Source organism: Drosophila willistoni (genome assembly GCF_018902025.1).
Source record: "Drosophila willistoni isolate 14030-0811.24 chromosome 2R unlocalized genomic scaffold, UCI_dwil_1.1 Seg200, whole genome shotgun sequence".
NCBI lineage: Eukaryota > Metazoa > Arthropoda > Insecta > Diptera > Drosophilidae > Drosophila > Drosophila willistoni.
This window is the reverse complement of record NW_025814051.1, coordinates 1,006,078-1,025,679: the sequence shown is the minus strand read 5'-3', so window position 1 is coordinate 1,025,679 and position 19,602 is coordinate 1,006,078. Positions and strand designations below refer to the sequence as shown.

At 34.2% G+C, this 19,602-nt stretch overlaps 2 protein-coding genes across 3 annotated transcripts; both read left to right on the top strand.

Moving 5' to 3' along the window:
• The first annotated feature begins 958 nt into the window (after positions 1-958).
• On the top strand, positions 959-10,042 carry LOC6641654 (ras guanine nucleotide exchange factor G). Of its 2 annotated transcripts, none has more exons than XM_002064606.4 (3): positions 959-1,022; positions 3,667-3,943; positions 8,765-10,042. In XM_002064606.4, exons 2-3 carry the CDS (start codon positions 3,782-3,784, stop codon positions 8,987-8,989), a joined length of 387 nt encoding a protein of 128 aa, XP_002064642.2. In that variant the 5' UTR covers positions 959-1,022; positions 3,667-3,781; the 3' UTR covers positions 8,990-10,042. The 2 variants fall into 2 exon arrangements, with proteins under 2 accessions (XP_002064642.2, XP_023031207.1); XM_023175439.2 differs by lacking the exon at positions 959-1,022 and adding an exon at positions 1,090-1,197.
• Positions 10,043-15,549: 5,507 nt separating this feature from the next.
• On the top strand, positions 15,550-18,664 carry LOC6641655 (proline-rich extensin-like protein EPR1). The gene is made up of 3 exons (XM_002064607.4): positions 15,550-15,698; positions 15,776-15,996; positions 17,832-18,664. Exons 1-3 carry the CDS (start codon positions 15,681-15,683, stop codon positions 18,181-18,183), a joined length of 591 nt encoding a protein of 196 aa, XP_002064643.1. The 5' UTR covers positions 15,550-15,680; the 3' UTR covers positions 18,184-18,664.
• The last annotated feature ends 938 nt before the right edge of the window (positions 18,665-19,602 follow it).

Genomic DNA, 19,602 nt, shown 5'->3' with positions numbered 1-19,602 from the left:
AAAATATTCTCTGTGGTTGTTTTTCATACAATATTTTGAAACGTAGTGAGCATCAATAATTTCTGAATGTTTCATAAAGCGTTTATTATCTAGAGTTCATAAATAATACAGAAATATGGATAAGAAATGATAAGAGTGGGGGGTGGAGTTGTGAATATTGTATCCATTTATCGTACATTTGGCTATCCATATCCCAGAGAGTTTCCAACATTTGCTTAAATTCAGGGCCGTAAAAAACCCTTGCATACATTTGCCGATGCCCGTCACGTATTCAATCACAGCCAATGGCTGAGTACAAAAAAACACCAGAGGAAAAAAAACTGCGCTATATCAAAAATTTTGGGCTATCAGGCGTGCATGGTATACAAATGGATCCATTTTGTAGCAACCATCGATGAAGAGAATAAAAACTTGAGTGCCGCCCGAAAGTGTTTTACTATATGTATATTGCTTAGTTGCTTGCTTGGACTAGTTATTGACGCCCAGCAATGTCAACAACTGCAGCCATGACGACGACAACATCAACGACGACAACAACGAAAACGGCAACGACAACAACAACAATTGGTGGGAGTTAACCATGAAAGTTAGCCATGCGAAAACATTTCGCCAGATTCTATAGTAGCTATCATTTGTAAGAAGACAGCCAGGACAATAGAATCCCGAACGGCGGCAGGCGAATTGAGGAGGATACGGAGGAGTAGTTCTATATTATATGCATGGGTGACAATGATATGTGCGCGCGCACATTTCGCCAAGGAATGCGGGTGCGGCATAGAAGGCATCCAAAGGATGATACTACCAAATGTTAGGGGGTAGCGCATGTGTAGGTCGGCATATGCCGGATGCCTCTGCTTCTGCCTGAGCCTGTGCCTAGGCCAGCCAGCTAGGTCCTGGCGTCACACAACCCAATCTCAGTCATTGCTGCGGCATTTTTGGCTATAAATACAAATGTCTGAAGACTGTTTCGCTTAAAGCCACATTGTTATCCTAGTTCAGCACATCGTGCCCGACACACAAAAGTGAGCATTGTGAAAAAGAATAAAACAGCAAAAGCAAAAAAATATATAAGCAAAAACACATTCAAAACGTGACGCAGTTAAAAAGCTAATCCCACTCAGAAAGTACAAGAACAGGACAACCAAAATAATAACAACCAACCAGCATAAAAAAAAAAGAGCCACAAATAAATAAACTGTGAGTCAGTAGCAAGTGCAGGTGCACCAGTTGCTGGCGCCACCAGGTGGTGCGGTGCGTTGCGTGGGGGGGTGAGGGTGGTTCAGTGGTTTTCTTGTCGGAATATGAAATTATTCAAGATTATTGTGTAATCAGTTCTCATGTTCCATAACGAAAGAAGAGTGCTTAAAACGGGGACTAAGCATGCACGACTTGGCAAAGCTTTCTGTAAATATGCATTTTCCTTTTATTGTGAAAATTAAATAAGAAGTAAATAGAAAGGCGGAAAATATAACGATACTTATTCAATTCGAGTGATATCAAATATGTTTCAACTAAATTGAGCTTGATGGTTATTCTCTCTATTAATTTTACAAAAGTCAATTTGTTTATAAATTTATAGTTAATAATCTTGATAAGCATTTGAGCGAAAAATGTGTTTTTAAGTTACTATTGTGGGAATTATTTTGTAATTTTTGTAACCAATGACGAATATATAGCTACATATGTATATGTAACTTTATTTATCTAGAACTTTTAATTACATTTCAATAAGTAAGAATGTTATCACGTTGACTTCTTTTCATTATGAATCAAGTGAAAAAAGTTCATATGTTGGTAAAATTTCTTTCAAATTCTGCGTAGAACGTACATACGAGCATTAAAGCACTTTAGCTCTACAAACGCCATCTCCAGCCTTTTGGTTCTCATAGTGTAAAACGTTTTATCTATAACTTGAGTATTTTGTATCCAATTTTAAAGAAATTTGATAGATATAAGTAGATACCAAAGTTTAGTGTCTCAAATTTAAGTCTAGTCTAGTCTCTAAAATCAATCTCTTCATATAGATGGGCGTAAAGACTAATACAAATTTTCGATGCTGATTAGGAAAAACTCGTTCCTCTTACTCTTACATACATACCTTCTGTCCACGACATATCAATACGGGAACGTGGCTACTTCAAAGATTATATATCCTTGAAGTGCAGGCCATTTCCAAAATAGTTAATTCCCTAGATAAACAAATAAATTTCCTCAAAAATGTTTTGTAAATAAGATTTTTCTATATTTCTACTAAGTCGATGAATAATTTCTATATCAGTTACACATATGTATGTTGCAGTAATCCGATCCGACGAATTGACAATATTAAATGTCAAGCATTTATACCGAGTTTTATTACAGTAGCTTTATAACTGAGGACTTTAAGTTAAGACGTACATATAGACATGGCTATATCAATTCAGCTTCTTATGGGATACAAAAAACTGCTTAAATTTATAATCCCCTGTACAATGGTTTATTATTTACAGAAAAGAATTTAAGATTTAATTTTCGATTGACATATTTTACTTTTTATCCCTCAAAACCTGATTTATTTTTGAGCACTTGTCTAACACTTTGAAAGGAATCAAAAAATTGTCACTTTTCATTAAAATCATTAAATTATTATTTAATAAAACATATATAAGATGATGCTGTTAGGCACTCTTATGTGTTAATGATTTAACATATTCTAAATTATTTTTCTCATTCTATAAGTAAATGTTTATTTTAAGGATACATTTTAAAGGACAAGAGCAAAGATTAGGAAGGGTGTTCATGATATGAAAATATATAGTAATGTTCGATTTTTTTTTGACAAATACATAACAGTGAATTCGGAAAAATAAAGTAAAATGATAAATATGCAACACAATTTTCACCATTACTCTAACCAATTGTTAATAAAAATAACAAGCTTGTCAGCTTGTAAGGAAATAGCTCCCGAAGGAATTATCCTTTTAGCAGTATCTAAATATTTTATGATATTAATTATGTGTTTCCGAAATTTGGGGAACCTTTAACCGATATACAGACCAAATAAAATTTTTCATAAAATCAATATATAATCCTGGCAATACTGCTGAATAGTAAGTCAAGAATTTATTTAAAATTCCTCTTCAAAATAATAATAGTATGGAAATGTAGCTTTAAAATTATAATGTTTATCTTGTTCTGAAGTCTATAAACCAAATCATGAGATGAAATGAGATTTTCCTGCATAAATTCAAGGCAATAATTCAGTTCTTCCAATTAAACTAAAGCATTGAGAAGATACTTATGGCTTGATAATTATCTAATACAACTTCACAATGTTGCTAGACTACATATTAAATTGGCTATAAATTTGTGTGTATATTTTGAAGTTTCATTCGCAAATGGAGAAAAGTTTTTCAATTTTCAAGAAATCACTTAACAGAATTAATGTTTCCTTTATTGATTTTACTTTTAATTTGCTTTCATTTTGTCAGTATGGCAAAGATGTAATTTACTAAGGCAATTAAATAGAAAAAGATTTTCCGATGAACACTTTATCCTGCTGGCGACCTCACCCAAGCAATTACAGCAAGCAAGTCTCCTCCTTCGCCCCTTCCCCTTCATACATTGTATGTGCTGCAATTTGGTCTTCATTTAATATTCCCCTTTTACTTTCCCCATACCTTGCAGCAGCAGCAGCAACAGCAGAGTGTGTAAGTGTGCGAAAGTCCAAGTACAAGTGCCAAGCCCACACAAACACACATTCAGCCCAACCCAAGCCAAAAAGAGGAAAAGAACGCCCACAATGACAATGAAAGCCGCAAGGAATCAGGTATATGGACCCAAAGTGCTTATATGGCTGCTGCTCTTACTCCTGGCGATGCCACCGCAAATGGTGGATGGACGTTACCTGCCGACAAGGTCACATGGCGACGATTTGGACAAGTTGCGTGAACTGATGCTTCAGGTAAGCACCGACTAAGTGACTGCCTCAGTGAGTGAGTGAGTGAATGAGTAAGAAATGGAAATGTGCATTCATTGGCATTTTTTGCGTCGTCGATATAATTAACTAAATGAAACGAGAGAGCCAAAGCGTGGTATTAAGTTGCAATTATGTCGCCAATTATTGAGGTTTTATTTTTAACTTGTTGTTGGCTGTTGTGTTGTATTTTTCTTTTTTGGGTTACGTCATTCGCTCAATGGTAAATTGGGTATTGGGAATTGGGTATAGGGTTACAGGTTCAGGTGCAGGTCCACAGGTCTCAGGTCCCTGTGGTTACTGTGGTTGCTGCGTGTTTAACCATTTCAAAAATGCATATACATATACATACATATATAAATGCATTATTTCGCAAGAGTTTCTTCTTGGCATCTTAACGGTGTCTTCGATGGCTCGTCCGGCTACAATCGCCAACAAACTCGACTTCAACTCTTGGACTCTTCATCTTTTTCGCATTCTCCAACTCTCCTCAATCCCCTCTCCACGCACAAAAACCCCCAACCCACACACACAAACACACACACTGAAAGTTTCCTGTTCTTTTTCGCAACCGAAAGACAAAAATGCGGCTCAACCGGAGCGAAGCAGAGCCCAAATGATGGCAAGGGGTCGCTTTTCTGACGGGGGATTCCACATAAATTGAATGTAGATGTGGATGTGTAGTCACACGATGGCAGCACCAGCACCAGCAGCAGCAGCTGCAATCTGTAGTCAGCAATCGCCAATCTGCCAACCTGCAACTGTTTTATTTGCCATTTAATACAAATACTTATTTCAATATATACTACATATACTACATACATATATTAGTTAGATGCCCAGACTAACTGTAGCAGCACTAAAAAATTCTGAGTCATGGCCCTGTAAATCGATAAGATGATGCTGACGTGCGACGCGCCAGACCATCTTTGGGCAAACAAGCAAACCAAAGAGACCAAAAATCGTTGAAAAAGAAAAAGGGAAATCAAATGTCAAATACCAAATAATGACGATGACGTAGTCGCTGATGAAGGTTGACTTACCAACTTTGGCTACGTCACAACAGCGAAAGCAAAATACATATATACCTATATATATATATGTAGGTAGGTATAAAGAAGCACTTGACATATAATGGATAATAATGCATTGAACCTGAGTGCCCTGTTGAGACAACAACCAAATAGAGCTTAGCCTTTTCGGCTTATTGTTATTGCCATTTGCCAGGATGTCATGTCACTCACAACAGACCACTCCCCGCCCCAACCACTACACCATAGCCCATAAGTTCCAGCCAACAACCAACCACCCAGACCCAGACCCAAGCCCAGACAAACAACTGACAATGACAATGGAGCAATTCCCCCGACAGAAACCAAAGCCGACAAAGTGGGAAATTGACTTTCATAATGCGAATTCCGTCTGTAGGGTGGAAGGAAGTTGATTGTTTTCAATGTTCTCACTTATCAAAATGTGCAAGTGTGTGGTTGAGGCGGGGTTAAATAAGATTTTTAATTAATGGGATTAGAAAAGACAAGTGAAATTTGATCTGGCACGAATTTGTTCCACACCAATTAGGTTTATTTTTAGATATCAAAAATTAAATATGCGAGAAACTTTTTCAAATTACTTTTAAGTTAAATTGTCCACAATGCTAGTAGATAAAGTTTTCTTAGTATACACTTTGATTTCAATTAAAAATGGACATTGGGGCAAAATCACACTTACTTAGAGAATTATAAAATTATTTGACGAGTTTTAGTTTCCATAATTTTGTTTCAACTAGTCGTTACTTTGGAACGTTTAAGTATAAAGGAGCTTCGATCACATTAATTACATGGATAAAGTTGTATAGTCGATTTAATATCAATATTTTAAACAAATATGATTGACCCCGCGGGGTTAAACGGAAGTTTTAATGTATTTCGAGGAGTTCAAAATCTAGACATATCAAATTAAAGAAGTTAAATAAGTTTTTGTTACTTACTATGACACAGAATGGCTTCAAAAAATCTTTTTTAGAGAAGTCTCAATAATTTTATAGATCGACTAAACAGCCTAAAATTTCTGTGTATTGATTCAGATATTCTCAAACGCTTAGATTCGGATGATGCTATTTATTAGTTTGCATCTGAGAATAAAAATAATTCTCGTTTAACTTTGAAACAATATAAAAAGAGAATAGAAAGAACAGTGTTTGTCTTTGAAATATTTTTTTTCTTAACCTTATTGATTAGATATACGACTTTCCTAACATAGCACATTAAATTGACTTTAAGAATAGGCGGGACTTTTCACCGTGCCCCAGGCTCGAATCTATATAGCCAAAAACACGATATTCTATCACCTGAGAATATTTGATGCTCTTCAAAAATGACCAGATTTTCCGCGAATTCGTTTATAAACCCATTTAAGCATTCACAATCCCAATTGCTGTGATAAACGAACACCAAAGAAAAATATTTCTTGACATTCATTCGAAAACAACATCATCGGTCAGTTTGAGTACTCAAAATTGGCTCAAATAATCACAAACATGTAGTCATGCTCGAATAATAGTTGTGTGTTTCAAGTTTGATTATTCCATTCAAAGCTAATTGTACAAGTTAATTTAACTTGTCATAATCAAATGTGAGAAAAATTGCATTAGTAGTTTAATGATCTGCATATCATTTTTGGCTCCGAAGGATTTTTGTTGAACCTTAAACTAGAGCAGCCAAGTATGCAACTTGTATATGATAAGGTCTTCCTTTCTATCCCGCTCATAAATCATTTTAAAGTTAAGAAATAGAAAATATCAATAAATATAATATGAGAATAATTCATTTACGACCATTATTAAGCAGTTGACCACGAGAAATATGTATATCTTTTATTTTAACATAAAAAGTTACTGTCCAAAATGTACAAAAATTAATAACAAATCGTGTAAAGCAAACCACACTGTTTAAAGTGAGCAGATTTATCTGCATTTTGCCCCACTGTACATTGCAATTGCATGTGCTGCTGATTGCATCAATTAAATAAAAAAAAAAACGTAAATGAATAAAATTAAACAATAAGAATTGAACAAAATGATTATTTAACATATAAATACCATATAAATAAAAAAGGTAGGAAATCAAATTAAAAATATAACAACAAATAATATACTTAAAAGTACATAAAAAAAAATCGATTAAATTTTCTATAAATTCCATGCCCATAAAATTCGAAATTGTTTTTCAATTATTTTTACGAGCCATGGCCGACTTACAGCATTTGTCTGGCATCCTTAGCAACTCACATAACTTTGCACTTAACGCCAACTCTCAAATTAAACTGTCCAAATGTGACGACAAAGATGTGCCAAGTCTTTAATAGTATTAAAAACGGGAGGTAAAAACAATAACAAAAAGCAAACAGCTACCAAGAGACCCCCAAGCGACCCAAAATCCAAAAACCCAACACCCAACAATCACATTCACCCTTCCTAAACAGATGCAGAAATGCGATAACAAGCCCAAACAGACAAAACAGTCATCATTGCTTCCTTATGTGACCAAAGAGTACATCATCATTTGCAATCGGTTGCACTGCCAGCACACTGGTCCTAAACCATTAATAACTAAACAACACCAGAGATGGAATGAAAATGGACCCAGATATGTGCATAATCAGGGACGGATTAAATACAGATATCGAAACCTTTGAGAAATTTCATTTAGAAAATGTTTTTATAGATACATTTTATACTTTAAAGTAAACTAAATAACTTTAACACTTTAATTAATAAGAAATATATCGAAATTTATCACTTTGTGGGGAATAAATAACAATCAAGTCCTAAGAAAATTGGAAATTGGAAATCCATATAGTTAGGTTGAAGTTAAAAAGACTTTAGAATACATAAAAGTTGTTCAAAGTTGTGAATAACCCTTGCCAAAAATGTAATATAATTTGACCCTTGTAAAACTTTAAACTCCTCTTTAACTATTTACGAAAAAAAAGCCATATTGTCTATTTTATAATTGGACTTAGTCATATTGTTTGATGGGCCTTATCACTCGGCAATCTTAATCCGTGCCTGTAACTGGCGATGAAATAGCTGAAGAAGATAACGAAAGCTACAAAAAAAAAAAAACAAAAAAACTATCTTTTAAATTAGCAATAATATAATTACTTGGCGCGAAATTGTTTTTAGGGTTTTTTTTTGGTTTTGCTTGTATGTTTTTTTTGTTGCTGTTGTTTTTGTTCACACATCATCGCTGGCTCGTTGTTGTTGTTGTTTTTGTGATTGTTTTTGCTGGGTTAAAACAAAAGAGCCCCAAAAGTATGAAAAGAGGTTGCGCGGCTGGTGGCGAGTGGCGGCTGCTGTTGATAATTACACGACAATACCCCCCATTAACACATTTTCAGTCATCATCAAGTCGCCAAGTCGCACAAGAGCCGCAGCAACAACAATAATAACAACAACAACAACACGTTACAGATAAAGTTCATTCGATTTAATGATTCGCCAAAAAATAAAAGAAGCCAACAGCCATAGCAAAAGCTAAAAGATGTGACGAACTTCCCACGTAGCCGCGACGCGTCGCGTAGCGTTGAATAAATAAGATTTCAACAGATTTTTGAAATAACTCGCATCAAAGAGCGCCCCGTCGCTGAGGTGATCCGTGTTAACATCTATCCTAAGTAAAACTACTACTACTACATACTGCCAAAGACGATAATATAATAACAACCATAACAACTGCTCAAACATACATACATATCTTCAATCCAACTCATCTTGGTGTAGCTCTAAAGTTTAACTCTTTTTGTTTGCAGATTTTGGAGTTAAGCAATGAGGACCCACAGCAACAACAACAACAACAGCAACAACAGCCGCTGCAACAACAACAACAACACCCACTTTTACGTCTGCACAATGAGGGCAACAATCCACTACTAGCAAACTCTCAACGTGGATCCAATTCCAATGCCGCCTGGCTACAGAAGCTTAGCGCAATGGGAGCCCTGGATGAGCAAGGCGGTGGCTATGGGCGTTACTAGAGACCCAGATGATATACATACATATATACATGTATATGATTGTAACCAAAATGGAAATGCTGACGACAACTGAAAATTAGAAATGGTAATGAGATTTTGAAATTATACGCTTTAAAATAATTCAAAGAGAGACAAACAAAACAAAATACTTCAAATTCAGCGTAAATTTGCCATACATTTTTCAGATTCAGTTCAAATTTGTTTTGACTTAATGAATCGCAAGAAAAACAAAAAAAACAATGTTAAATTGGTTTCACTTTCATGTTGGACCTCCAAAAAAGTAGGCTACATTAAAATGTGCAACTAGAACAAGGCAGAGCAAAAAAATGGATAATAAATCTAAAATAATATGATGCTCATAATGTTTAATAAATTGTCTTAAAATATTTTTTTTTGTATGACCCTTTTTTTATAAATTTTATCACACTTAGTTAATAATAAGGCCTATTCAAGTTAATGTGAAAGTTTTTGGGAATATAAACTTAAATTGATTAATCAAAATAAATGCAAAGTCAAACATCAATAATTTTTAGCAATTTTGAGGTCAAAAGAGCGTAACTAAATTATGATTTTGATTCAAAAAATATTTGTTTAGACCTAAAAACCACGTTTTGGCCTTATTTTTAAAGCAGATAAACGATGGCTTTTTGACTTTAACTGAACATGAGTATATTTATGGCTTAATTTCAAAACCCATTACCATTTCCAAACAAAAAAAAAAACGTAAAACACTTAAAACTCAACAGTTTTAAATTGCTTATTGCAAAACTGAACTCCACGGACTAAGGAAGTTCCTATATTAGCACAATAATTTTTGAATAATTCAAACTAAGAAAATTGTAACTATTTATGTGTATGTGTATGAACCGATATATATATACCTATATGTACCTATATGTAAACTATATGTGAGAGTCACACCCAACAAATAATCCCTCCCCCCAAAATTTTATCCTCTTCTTCGTTTACTATTAATGGAGAAAATTCGTCTTCTTTTGCCTGGTTAAAGTAAATCAAAACGAGCAGCAAAAACTCAACAACTAAAAAATAAAGAAAAATGTTTAAAAATAAAACTTAAAAAACAAAGTCAATTGTATATATTTATATATATGTATAAAACGCAGTCCCTCAAGGCAACACATGGCATGGTGTTTCTTTTATTATTTGATTTTTATTTAATAGCCCCCAAGGCTGTGTTAATACTAAATACATACACATATCTGTGTGTATGTGTATGTATGTATAACAAAAACTTATATTACCTAGTAACTAGCACTAACTGAAGATGCCAAAGCGGAGGCTTCTTTTTGGGGCTTTGCCATTTGGTTTTTGTGTGTTTCATCTTGACCTCCAAAAACGTCGGCACAAGTTACAAGTTCAGTGCGTTGTCGGTTTATAATTTTAATGGCTCTGTTTTACTTATACTCCTATATATGTATGTATATGTATTTATATTATATACAACCACAATATAAATGAATGTAAATTTAATTGTTGTTAAATTACGTTTATCGTTATTACCTTATGATTAAAAACAAAATAAAAATCATTTTCAATGCAAGTTCAACGAAATATCTACACTCATCTCATTGAAACCAAGTCTTTTACCAACTCTTATGCAAGCCAGATGTAAATAAATATATATATATGAATACGTATACATATGTACATATAAGGGAATTTTTACATCATCTTCATTATCATTATCGCAATCGAGAGATTCCCAACTCAATTTACTTTCTTCTGTCTGCTGGTTTGTCAAGTGCAACTCTTGACAAATTAAAACTAAAAAGTGGCACCCACCAGAAAGTTGATACTGATTCGAGTACTAACCCAACCAACCAACCAACCAACGAACAATCTATCCATTCCATCTATTCATCCATCCATTCGCTCTGTCAGTCGTTTCGACCTCGATAAGTAGGTACTCCAAGTACCGTTGCCTTTTCGCCGTTTTGTAAACGCATTTATAATTGTTTTTTCTTCATTTCATTTTTTTTCTTTCTTATTTTAACTCTTTTTTTTTCAATTTTTGGTATTTTATGTAAATATAATATTATTTAAATGGTTTTGTCTTCTACTCCAACTGTGTGTGTGTGTGTGTGTTTGTTTGTCTTGTTACATAAAGTCAAGTCAAGTCAAAAAAAAGATACAATATAATAATTAGTATTTGAGATGGGCAAGGTGTCGGAAGACTTGGATGAGCATGTGTACGAGGAATGGAGAAAGCATGAAAGATGAATGGTTTTTTGTTTAAATTTCATCTGATTATATGTAGCACAAAATTACATATTTGGCATTGAGCAAACGACAAAAAGATGTAAAAGAATGCAAAAGGACAAAACTAATACAAAACCAGGTCAAGATCTATATTCTAGCCATATTACGCATTCCTTTTGCCTTGTTAGGGCCTTAATAAGTAATAATAGAATGATGTCTTAACTCTAACTTTCACAAATGCTTAAGATTTTAATGGTGAGTAGTTAAAAATTAGCCAAATTTTGCAATGAATCTTGATGACGTATGATATTTAAATGTTTTTACTAGTAATCTGCACAGGTGATGTAATTTTTTAAATACTAGAGACCTGGTTTTATATATCCCTAGCTGCATACATACATAAATATCCAAAATAAAGTCCTTGAAATTTCAAAAGCCATCTATTAAATTAATAGAATTGCAGATCCAAACTATTTCACTTACTAGAAACTTTAGATAAGAAAGAACAGACAAATATCTCTGATATGTAGAGGGAAAATGTAATGGTTTAATATGAGTATATTAAGTAGTATATTACAGATCAATTTGGCCCTAAGATATGTAATATCGATTACTTCAAAGCCAATTACAAGCTATAAAAGAAAAACCTGCCCCACATACTGAACTGAGCATCTGCATCGCCACTCACCTTGTTTAACTGCCTACCTGTGGCTCTACTTGTGCCTTTGCCATTGCAATCATAATTTACTCCACTCAATCATTATGATGTTGTTGATTATGATGATGATGATGGGTGATGGTTTTTGAATGTGAAAGATGAGCAATGAAAATTAAGGAAATGCTTGGCTGGCTGGCTGCTGCTCGGGAACCGCAAGATGAACAAGAAAATCAACAAAACAGAAAAACTGAAAACTGAATAACTGAAAACACGAGCCCAAGCACTTGCCATTTGGCTAACGGCATTATAAATGATGCCGTTGAGGAAAAGTGACAGTCGGCCTGAAACTCAAAATGCACTTGCAATGGTCTTGTTGGTGTTGGTGTTGGTGTCGTCCTACTCTTTCTCTTCATCCTCAAATCGCTTAATGCCTCTGGCCACACACTTATATTATGCTATTTCAACAAATTCCAGCAGCGTTAGCCAAGAGGGAGGAAGATATAGAGATATAGAGAATGCCATTGGTTGGCAGAGTGGTCGCCAGGAGTGGTCGCCAAACGAAAGGTGATCAGGATCGATAGCGATGCCTCAAATTGCCATTTATAGATTATGTGCATAAAATTTTCTTCCCCATGCTCCATGCCAAACTCAATTCAAACGTGACACGAACAAAAGAGTATAACAAAAAACCAGACGTAACTTTTTTGGCTAATCATATATTTCTATACCGTGTACATAAACACTGTGAAAGGGTATATTAAAGCAAACTGGAACAAACAGTTGATGGTAGTATATTTTCAGACTTATATAAATCATAAACATGAAGTCTAAAGCTAAAACTCTTGAGCTAAATATGTAATATTTGGCAAATGAGATGTGTATAATGATTTAAAAGAAAGAACTTTATGATTTTTAACATCTTTAAAGGCTAATCTAGTAACAAGACGCATAAGATAGTATAGTATAGTATAAAAGAGATATCTAAAGAGAATCGGCATGTATGGATTTACACAATTTCTAGCACCTAAGACTACAGAAAATCTAAGGAATCTAAAGAACCCCATCTTAAGTTAATCAATCTGTCACTAAAACAACAAATAAAGTAAGTGATATTACATAAAGTAAGGCTAAATTGATCTTAGTTTTGACCTTTTATATACTTGTGTATGTATTTCATTTTCATCTTCGTTTTTTCACAGGATATTCTCAAAGTCTGTACTCCAATTTCACTTTCGTTTTCAGTTTCAGTTTGTGCACTTTTTTTGTCATATTTTCTGGCGCCAAACAGACAAAAATTATTAAATAAGAAAAATGTAAGAAAAACAACATCAACCAAATAAAAAAAAAAGAAAAACAAATTAAAGAAATTCAAATTCAAAAATATTGCATTATATTATATATGTTTATGGGGAGCAAAAGATGAAGATGGCTATGAGGATGATGGGGAGAGACTCCAACAAGAGCGTGAAGCTCATTATGAGCTTCGTGGCCAACACAGCACGGACAGCAATTACAAAAGCAACAACAACTGTAACAACAACAACAATAATAATAACAATAATAACAAACAGGCACCCATAACACATAAAAAACAAAACAAAAGACTGAAAAGCATGAAGAAATGAAATAAAACCAAAAAAAAATAAAAAAAAATACAGCAAATACAAACTACCAAGTTCCAGTTCCACTCGCAGTCCCAGTTCAGAGCACAATATTCCTCATCTCCTACCTGGTGTGTCTGTCTCCCAGTCTCCTCCCCCTTCGTCCCCTCTTTGGCATCTTTACCTCATGCCATTCCATCCAGAAGCGAGTGTGAATCCACATTCATTGAAATTGAAAGTGAATCGTGCTACACGATCCGATACGATCCGATCTGATGATGCCGACGACGACGACGATGGCGAACTACTTTTTGCCATCCTCACAAAAGTGACCAAAAAAATAATAATGTAACCAAAAACAAAAGACTTTTTAAGAAAGGCTATCTCTTTTTGGGGACAGAAACGCCGATCGTGAAATACTCTTAAATATTTAGAAGTAAACATTAAAAATATATTTCCAAAAAAATTATAATATTTAAGAATCTTGGTGTACTAACATACATATACTAATCTGATTTGTGGTATAACTTACTTAGTTATATTCCATTATACGCACTTCCACATTTCTTTGAAAGACAAAAAGGTACTTTTTACGAAAATTTGGTTAAATCTGTGCCTATGACAATATCTATAATTTGTATTAAAAACTCGAGTAAACGAGTGAAAGAGAAGTGAAAAAAGGTCGCTACAGGAATTTTATTATAATGTATAACATATTTTATAATTTTTATATAATACATACCTAACCTACTCATGACTTAATTATATAGTTTTAAGGATAATACGAATCCTTTAAAAAACCAGAGTGCTTAGCTTTATTTGAATATTGACTCTCTTTTTCAGATATTTATATTATATATGATATTATGATATTTTTTATAGACTTGTGTTGAAATATTACAATATGAAATGGACAATAATTCTATATTAATATCAGAGTCAAAATCAATATAGAAGGACAAACAAAAAAAAATTTGTACAATTCAGAAATTTGTATAATTTTGAAGACTTAACTTCTGGCATCATCATTCAATATCATCATTCCTATTTATAGAATATCCCATTTCGTTGAGACAAAACAAAGTCTTTTGCATCTAAAAGGCATCTCAAGTCAAAATCAATATAGAAAGACAAAAAAAAAAAAAACATACTTTTAACATCATTTTTCATTTAGAAATTTTTTGAATTTTTTCGATTTCTTTGCTGGACATTATCATAAACTTTTAAAGTCATGACTAAATTCTACAAATAAGAGAATTTAGTTATTCTACTAATACAAAAAAGCCTTTAGCATCTCAATACCAAAGTCAAAGTCGATATAGGAAGACAAAAAGCAAATATTTATAAAATTTTAATAATTTTCTATGTACTTGGGAATACTTAATAGGTCATTTGGTTTCATTAAGCTTCATCTACCCGAAAATAATATCTTATTTTCATTGTTTTATAGGATTGCCAAAAAAAAAAATGCTTGTCTGGTTTATTATAGCCCCAGCAATAAAAACAGGATTTCAAATGGCAAACGACATCAACAAGTCGAAACGCTCCCTATCAGCTGAGGCAATTTCAAAGAAGTTAATAAAAAAAATAAACATTTAACAAAAACAGAAAAAGGAAAAACCAAGCATTATAGTATTAAAGACGAACAAAAAAAAAAATCTGCAATAACAACAACAACAGCAACTAAGAAACGGTCAGCAACAATCGCAGTTTGGGTTGACTTCGCTGCCGCAGCTAGGAGCGGCTGAGACTGCGACCGAGACAGAGGCAGAAGAAACTGAGGCCCAGCTTCAGATTCCCCCCACAGATGACTTGCCAACTGCCAAAGTTGTTGTTGTTGCTGCTGCTGCTGATGTTGCTGATGTTGCTGATGTTGTTGTTGCTGCTGCTGCTGCCGTACACTTCAATTTCTTCATGGTTATGCGCCGCTCTTTGCCAACTGCTCAGCAGCAGCAGCAGCAACAGCAGCAGCTGACTCTTCGCGGTCGCCGTCGTTGACGTCGTCTTTATTTTTACTTAATTTTTATTTCACGCGTTGCGCCGCTATAAAAGAAACTGCAACAATCGTTGTGGCATGCAGTAAGAGGTTCCGCGTCGAACAAGCTTCAAGTGACAAAAACAAAGCCAAAAAAAAAAATAATATAACGAAAGATAATTCGCTAAATCCTCAACAACATATTAACGGATATACTTACAATCACTCCATATCAAAATGCAGCCCACTTGTGTGGTATGTTGTGTTTATTTCCATTGTGCCACATCTAAGTTTACTAAAGTGTGTGTAAATCTTCTTCTCCGGTCTAACAGATAGTGCTTGTCTTGGCCGCTGCCGCTTTGGTGGCTGCCCGGCCAGAGCCACCACGTGATACCTACAGTGCTCCACCATCGAGCAGTTATCAGCCGAGTGGTCCGAGTGGAGGCTATGGCGCCCCAGCCCCTCAATACGGACCTCCTCAACAGCCTCCCGTAGTGCATAAGCATGTCTATGTCCATGTGCCACCACCAGAGCCAGAGTATCAGGCACCAAGGTGAGAATCTACAGAACCTCTTAATCAAGATCCTTTGCATGCTTTTCTTCAAATCCTTCTTATAGCTTTAGATGCTACTAAGTACAAGTTATTCAACTGATTTCCATTATATAGGCACTGAGATAAGAAGATATAAATCAGTTTTGAGGGATTATAGATTTCTCATTTCTGAATTTATGAATTATTTAGTTTATTATTAGTTTTTGAGAAAAAGTAGAGTCGTAGAGTCTTAAAAAGTAAAATTGGTTAATAAGTTAGGAAAACTTTAAGGATTTTTTTCCAAATGTTAAATAGTTTTTAACATAATTATTCATCATAAACTTTTCTAAGAAGAAAAGGATATTTAAGAAGATATGAATCTTTAAAAAACCATTTTTCAAAAGATTTTCTTTTCTGGTTTCCAATTGAATCTCAACCAATTTTATTTCAAAGTTCAAATTAAAATATTATAATCCAGATTTTAGAGACATCTTTATATGAAGATCGTTATTTTAAAGTCTTCTTCGGTAACTTTTAACTTTAAAATTGAAAACAAATTGTTTTCCCTATGGAAATAAGGTGAAATGATGTTTATTATTTCTTTCTTCATTCAAATATTATACGAATGTCTTACAATAGAATGAATTTAAATGAATATTCGGAAGAGGACTGAGATTTTACATTGTCTAGCCTTTTTTCGTCTTCAATTTTCCATCTTGTAGCTCTTTTTCTTATTTTACCAAATATCTTGCTCAAATTTTGAACTAAATATTACATTTAAGAATTGAGATTAACCAAAATTAAAACCTTTCTTTGATTCATACTCCATTGGATTCTACGAACTCTTAAGAAGCATTGTCAAAAGCTTCATCAAAGATTTATGATTCTTATTTAAATCTTCCCTTAGCAATTAACTATTTGAGTCAGAGCAACTAACGCGATCCCCACGATCCCATTTAAAATACAAAAAAAAAAACTACTATAGTAAATATGTGTGGCATGGCATGTTATGCTATGATTTGATTGTAAGATATCGTTGGTTTTTGTCATCAAAGTAACACGATTGTTATGACTATATAATCTTCTTCACTTATGTAGGATTCTCTCACAATTCATAGAGCAAAATTGGTTGCAAAACCTGCGCGCACTCTAATCATCTAATCCAGCTCATGGCCCTTTTATTTTTGTTGTTTTTTTTTGTCAACTGATTGCCACATTGCGTTTATTTTTTGCATTATCATTTATGCCAACAACCAGCCAGCTAGCAGCAGCAACAACAACAAATCGGTTAGGTAGTTTTCAGTTTTCAGTTACAAGGAAATTTATTTAAGCGAAGGCTAAAAATTGTATCTCTTTGTCACTGCTTTTTCTTTTGCTGCTGCTGTTGTTGTTGCTGTTGTTTGTTTGTTTGTCTTCTTCTTGTGCTTGTGTTTTCTTTGGCAAGTAATGTTAATTACCCAGAGGGGTTTTCGGCGATTGTTGGGTATGAGGGAATGGGGGAAATCGGGAGAGGGGCAAGATATGTATGACGATGATGATGATGTAGACCGCCATACCGTGACTAAAATGTTACCTAAGTTTCTTCTTTCTTTCCAAGCTAATTAGACAATTACCATAGAGGGAGAGATACACTGTAACAGAGAGAAAGAGAGAGAGAGAGAAAGCATACAAATTTTTTTTTATATAAGCCCTTGGGCCAAAAAGCACAGCTGTGGGCGGTAATTGTGACAGGTCGGTCGAATGTCATCATCATTATGATTGGCATCATTATCATCTACATTTTTTTCTTTTAAATTATCAAGATAAACAAACTGTATTGCAATTGTTACATTCTCCTTTCACTTCGGCCTCTGTAGGAAACCTCTGTATGTGCCACCACCACAGAAGCACTACAAGATTGTGTTCATTAAGGCGCCATCGCCGCCAGCACCCACTGCCCCAGTCATTCCACAGTTCCCACAGAACGAGGAGAAGACACTGGTCTATGTGCTAGTCAAGAAGCCCGAAGAGCAGCCCGAACTTATCATTCCCACACCAGCACCCACACAGCCCAGCAAACCGGAGGTCTACTTCATCCGCTACAAGACCCAGAAGGAAGAGACTGGACCCTATCCTAATAGCATTGCCCCACCATCGGAATATGGTGCACCAGCAGCTCCGCCAGCTCCCTCTGCTCCAAGCAGCTCATACGGAGCTCCATCCCATTAAATTTAACAGCGAACACTCACAAGGAACTCCCAATCACATACATACATATCTCATGGTTTTAACCTTCTTACTCAAATTTTTCAGCAACGAAAAAAAGGAAAAAAAAAAGATAATGAAATCGACGAACGAAAAAACGTGTGACAAAATTTACGAACCAAAAAACAAAAAAAAGAACCCGAATCCTTTTGCATTTCCCAATCATTTGGGAAATTTCATTTCATTATTTGTTAAATCTTAATACCTCCATAAGTTGTTTCTTCATTCATTATATAGGCTGTTTGTTTCAAATTGTTTTTGCTTAGGTTTTAAGGTCAATTAGTTTGTTTAAGCAGATGCGTTATACAACAAGATATATTACAGATATATATACATACATACACTCCTCACATCGAACTAGCCTTAGTTATACGTACATGATACTTGATAATCCAATTCCGTAATGCATTTCACAAATGACAAAAAAAAACAACAACAAAACAAAACAAAGACAAACAAGAGAAATAAAAATGATACTCAAGTATTTGTAATAAATGAATGGCTAAATAAAAGTTAAAAAAAAAAACAAATTATCCAAATAAAATCCAAATAGAGTTTTGCTTTTACTTTTACATCAAATTCAATTTGTAACGGCTACGACCAACGTTCAACAGGGGGCGCCACTGTTATTCGAATGCGCAGAAGGCGCAAACATTTGAATTTCAATTGTTTCAACGACAAATACTACAAAATAAAATTGCATTTGTACAATAAATACAATTGTCTGGCTATACCAAAACATTTAAGCTTGTTTATTTTTTGTAATTAAATTTCGTAGTTGGCTTAAGGCCATTTTATGGGTTGACTAAACTTTGGTGATAAACCACAATCTATTTAATAACCATTTAGTGCGGCAAAGGAGTTTTTTTTTCGTCCAACAATTATGTAGGGGAGAGGGCCCAGTTATGACCCGGGTTTTGAAAAACCTCGAAATTTTTTCTTCAGTTCGGGAAAATGAAAAATTAAGAAGTTTAACATTTAAATATTAACCAAACGCAACTTTTTTCCAAAGAATGTATGTTTATTTGAGTTACTCAAAAAATTTTGAAACAGATTTAATTTGGATAACTTTTTTTAACTTTAAAAAAAAGTGGCCCAGTTATGACTCAACTTAAGAAATTCACTGAAAATAAGAAAATATGAAAGGAATGTCACACGAATTGTTGTGATTTAATGGTTTACTTATTTTGAAGGGCTTCAAAGCCAAAAACAATGAAAAACCCAAAAGAAAATGGGCATAAATGAGAACGATTTTAAGCCCTCGTCGTCCATGTGACTTTCGCAGTTTTTGCAAGTGAAATAACTTGCTTGCATATTAGCGCACTTCGAATGAACATTCCCGATGGAGATCTTCCAGAATATTCTTGGACAAACTGGTCTCAA